At 32.8% G+C, this 5,280-nt stretch overlaps 1 protein-coding gene across 1 annotated transcript in view; it reads left to right on the plus strand.

The window, feature by feature from the left end:
- The window catches only part of LOC111088187 (syntaxin-binding protein 5-like), a gene marked incomplete at its 5' end in the record, with an annotated part of 5,237 nt that extends 2,022 nt beyond the window's left edge, over window positions 1-3,215 (plus strand). Inside the window, 3 exons of the mRNA XM_022397444.1 lie at window positions 549-630; window positions 2,746-2,846; window positions 3,077-3,215. Coding sequence (XP_022253152.1) covers window positions 549-630; window positions 2,746-2,846; window positions 3,077-3,215 — 322 coding nt within the window. The remainder of the gene's footprint in view (window positions 1-548; window positions 631-2,745; window positions 2,847-3,076) is intronic.
- Between the last annotated feature and the right edge of the window lie 2,065 nt (window positions 3,216-5,280).

Here is a 5,280-nt window from a genome sequence, read left to right on the forward strand (position 1 = left end):
ACAGATAGAGAGAGAGAGAGAGAGAGATGTTCGTCTTTACTGTATATATATTACCTGAAATTCAAACACATGCACTAATGACTTTACAATGTTTAACAAACATTCTAATTCTTGAGTATGTACTGACACTGAATGAGTGAGCTTCAGACATAGAAGACATTGGTGTTACAACAAATAAAAAAATCTGTATGTTAGAGCAGTTAAAGATTGATTAGAGTCTCGTATTGAAAAAAGTAATGTCACTTTTTTAACACTTTTGCTTTCATCAGAATAACTGAAGTTCAAGTTACCGTAATAATCGTACACACTACAAACTACCACCAGTAAGGTAGTTTAATGGTTACTTTGAAAGTCACTCTTCTTTTTGAAGTTTGTGATTTAAAATTTGTACTCAGAAAGTAGCTTTGATACCTGTAATTGAATTTCTTTATGCTGTGTAGCATAGATAATCAGTATAAAAATGTATCGTGATATTTCATCACACATAAGACTGATTTTTCAGTAAAAGATTTCAAAACTAAGTAGTTACCTTAACTCGGAACAACCAGTCTAGGAAGACCTGGAGTTGATTGTCATGTCCAACATGTACTTGACACAGCAGTGATCCAACTTTTATTTCTTGTAAATGAGGTATGATGCTATTCTTTTCTACACCACGCTACCTTTTTTTTTTTTTTTTCCTTTTTTTATACATATATATGTATCATTTTTGGTTAACTTTTATTGAATATATATAAATTGGTATTGTTGTCAATTTTATGTTAGTCCTTTAAATTTATAATGTAATTTGTGACAGCTCAAATAAATGTTTATTTTGTGTATTGAACCCTCTTGGAAAAATGAGCTTCATTACCAGAATTTCCAACACAAATAGACATCTTCTCTTAGAAAGTTGGATGGTTATACTCAAATGAACTAACTGTACAGATGATAAAAATGGAAAAAAGGTAAATTTTATGTTATAGTAGAGAAAACATTCTTCCAAGTGAAGAAACTTGTTTACCTATAGGAGTATGATACTTTATCACAAATGTAGTATTGGGAGTGTGATACTTTATCACAAATGTAGTATTGGGAGTGTGATACTTTATCACAAATGTAGTATTGGGAGTGTGATACTTTATCACAAATGTAGTATTGGGAGTGTGATACTTTATCATACATTACTCTTTCCTGTAGTTTACAGAGCTGTCCAAGGTAGGTTGGATATAAGTTTAAAAAGCACTTAAATGTCTTTAAAAGATAACCCTTTAGAAACAATACACATTTTGTACCATAAGGTGATAATTACTCAGAGTGAAACTGTGGAATTTAGCTTTCCTTGAGGAGACTAGTTTAGCACATACAGCTAAAGTTACGGGAAAGAATCACACTTCCAATAATCATGCCTTGTCAAATCACAGACATCCTTAGCTGTTCCATGAGGAGCTTGGTTTATTAACACACATAACTCCCAATACTACATTTATGATAAAATATCACACTCCCAATACTACATTTAACCATCACAAGCAGCTCTGTAAACTACAGGAAAGAGGAATGTACCATCACAAGCAGCTCTGTAAACTACAGGAAAGAGGAATGCACTATCACAAGCTACACTTTCAATTTCATACTAATAGTGTTTGATAGAAGTTATGAAAAATGTGCAATAAAGTAATTGGAGTGCGATCACCATGTGTGTATAGGTGTGAATTCATAGACAATAGATGACCTTGAGCTTCATACTAATAGTGTTTCTATAGAAGTTTGCTAAACTGTATAGTTATCAGTAAAATATTCTAACTCAAAGGTTTCTGCATTTTTTGTTTTCCTTCACAGTGAGTTGGACACTGAATGTTTAATAGCTTATCAGTTATTTTCTTTCACATGTTAGTTGATATTAGTTACTTGCTACACCATGTAAGAAGTTATGAATGATGTTACTGAAACATGGATAATTCTATTCTTGCACACAAAATTGTTTATTACTGAGAATTTTCTATCAAAGGGAAGTTTTAAAGTGTGTTTCATTTGTTAGAGGAGTGTACACAATAAAAATAGCTAGTCAGTTTTAAGTTGGTTTGACTAAATTTTGAATTGATGCACTCATTTCCTGTTTGATGTAATTTTATTACAAAAAAGTTTCTAGTGGGTTTTTAGATACTACCCACTTTAGAATAAAAAAATATCTTGTGAAATTCTATGAAATTGAATTTTTTTTACATGTTGTTTTTTGGGGGGGGAGAGCAACTTTTGGTTTGGACTTAAGATTCGCATATGACTGACTCTGAATTAAAAAAAAAATCAAGTTTCATAGCAGCTCTACTAATAAAGAGAATGAATACTGTGTGTGTGTGTGTGTGAGAACCTACACTATGTTCAAGAATCAATGTTAGGAGAATGAATACTGTGTGAGAACCTACACTATGTTCAAGAATCAATATTAGGAGAATGAATACTGTGTGTGTGTGTGAGAACCTACACTATGTTCAAGAATCAATGTTAGGATAATGAATACTGTGTGTGTGTGTGGGAACCTAGTGTATGTTCAAGAATCAATGTTAGGAGAATGAATACTGTGTGTGTGTGTGGGAACCTAGTCTATGTTCAAGAATCAATGTTAGGATAATGAATACTGTGTGTGTGTGTGAGAACCTAGTGTATGTTCAAGAATCAATGTTAGGATAATGAATACTGTGTGTGTGTGTGTGGGAACCTAGTGTATGTTCAAGAATCAATGTTAATTTTATCCTTAATTTTCAGGGTGCTCTGATCAGTGTTTGTTCGGACGACAGTTTACACTTGTGGAATTTGCGACAAAAAAGACCTGAAATTGTTCATTCTTTGAAATTTCAGAAAGAAAGGTGGGTGGTTTATGTACTGACAGTGTTTTTATGTACAATAAGTAGAGAAAAAAATGAATCATGAATTGTATTTGTTTGTGTTAAATTTGATTTTTAAACAGAACACTTAAGTTTGTGACAATAAAGTTACAGAAAACTATTACTCTCCAGATAATAATGAAAAAAACTTATTTCTGCCAATGTTTTACCATCCCTCCAGTATGCACTACAAGTTCTGTATTTTTTTTTAGGATCACATGTTGTCATCTACCATTTCAGAGCAGGTGGCTGTACATAGGTACAGAACGAGGCAACATTCATGTGGTGAACGTTGAATCATTTATTCTCTCTGGCTATGTCATCAACTGGAACAAAACCATTGAATTGTAAGTGATATTGTTTCACTAATTTCTCAACATGAACAGTGAGGTGTAAATAATGGTGTGTGTATGAGGTTGAACAAATCGTGAACAGTGAATCATTTATTCTCTCTGGCTATGTCATCAACTGGAACAAAACCATTGAATTGTAAGTGATATTGTTTCACTAATTTCTCAACATGAACAGTGAGGTGTAAATAATGGTGTGTGTGAGGTTGAACAAATCGTGAACAGTGAGGTGTAAATAATGGTGTGTGTGAGGTTGAACAAATCGTGAACAGTGAGGTGTAAATAATGGTGTGTATGAGGTTGAACAAATTACTGTTTTACTTAATCCGAAGACAACTATTTTCTGTGTATTGTCTTTAAAAATATTCTACTTAACTATCACTAAGATGATACATCAAAAATATGCAAATTTCATTTAGGTTTATCTAAAACTATAATCAAAAATAGTTCCAAAATACATCTAGTATATACATAGTTCTATTTGTACCTTGTTAGCATCAACAGGGTTATCACTAAGATGTACTACACAACCCGGATGAGTTTTTCGAGACCTGTTAGAAAAGTAAAAAATAAATTATCACTGTATACAGTATAAGATGTAGTACATAGTCTGGATGAGTTTTGTGAGACCTGTTAAAAAAGACAAAAAATAAATTATCACTAGATACAAAAATGATAAACAATGAAACGATTAATGGAGGAATAATAACAATGACTATATACATGAACTTGTGACTAGTTGACATCTATATCTTCAAGAGCATTGCTCTGTATAGCAATTATTTGTTTAACGGCATACACACCATTATTTACACCTCACTGTTCACGATTTGTTCAACCTCATACACACCATTATTTACACCTCGCTGTTCACAATTTGTTCAACCTCATACACACACCATTATTTACACCTCACTGTTCACGATTTGTTCAACCTCATACACACACCATTACTTACACCTCACTGTTCACAATTTGTTCAACCTCATACACACCATTATTTACACCTCACTGTTCATGCATAATTTTTCAAAGCTTTTTTTTTTTTCAAAAATATTATGTTATCAGTTATTTTCTGAACAACAGGTCTAAAGTTAGCTTTCAAATGAAATTGTTTTAATTTGGGCTGAAGCTAAAGGTACTTTTTATTGGTCAGAAAAGTCTGACTTCTGTTCAAGAACAGTGGGACTTGGATGACAACGAAAACTAACAGCTTGAGCCCCCACCATCAACGTATGATTTTGTTAAATACTCACTTCTTTTTTGGAGCTGTTTGGATAATTCTGGGGCTCAGGATTTTTAAAAAATAAACTCTGTAGTGCCATTGTTCCACATTTTACATAGATGTCCCGATAACATTGACTTGATGCATCCATAACTCCCACACGATGTGTAACAATGTTCTTGAAGTTGATTTAAATCCTGAAGGTGGACGTAGTAATGGTAGATTACATAATTATAACCAGCGAGAGACTGTGATTCCAGCAAATCTAGAGCAGTCACCATCTAGATCAATCATAGTGCTTATGATGTTTCTTCTTTGTGTTTCAACTGCTTGAATTTAATTTCATTAACATACCTCCCCCAGGTGTCATGCCCCACAACTGGCAGGTTTGTTGCAGGCTGCCATTTTATCATTGGAATTCCAATGCTGATGTGTGTTAGGAGTATAGGATATGATAAAACATCAGATCAATGTACTTGTAAACGTATATTGTTTTGTTAATTGTTTCTTTTTTTTATCTTGGTAGTTTCGTTGTGGTATGGGAGAACTTTTTAAAATGTCATTCGTATTGATAAAAGTAGTATTGACTACATTTAAAGTTAATTAGTATCAGGAGTTTAATTCCTCTCAAAAATCTTAATAAGAAGGGATAGTAATGTGATATCATTGGACAGAAAGGGATCCTAACATGTTGATGCTACATTTTGTGTGTCATTGACATGTATGGTCATTTGACTGCATGTGTGTGTGTGTGTGTATATATATAAAAACACTGTCAATTTAGAATGGAAATTCGTCCTCGTTTTTAGTGTAAGTTAAGATGGCTAAGGCTGGTTCTTCC

This window comes from Limulus polyphemus, unplaced genomic scaffold (genome assembly GCF_000517525.1).
Source record: "Limulus polyphemus unplaced genomic scaffold, Limulus_polyphemus-2.1.2 Scaffold3274, whole genome shotgun sequence".
In the NCBI taxonomy this organism is placed as follows: Eukaryota; Metazoa; Arthropoda; class Merostomata; order Xiphosura; family Limulidae; genus Limulus; species Limulus polyphemus.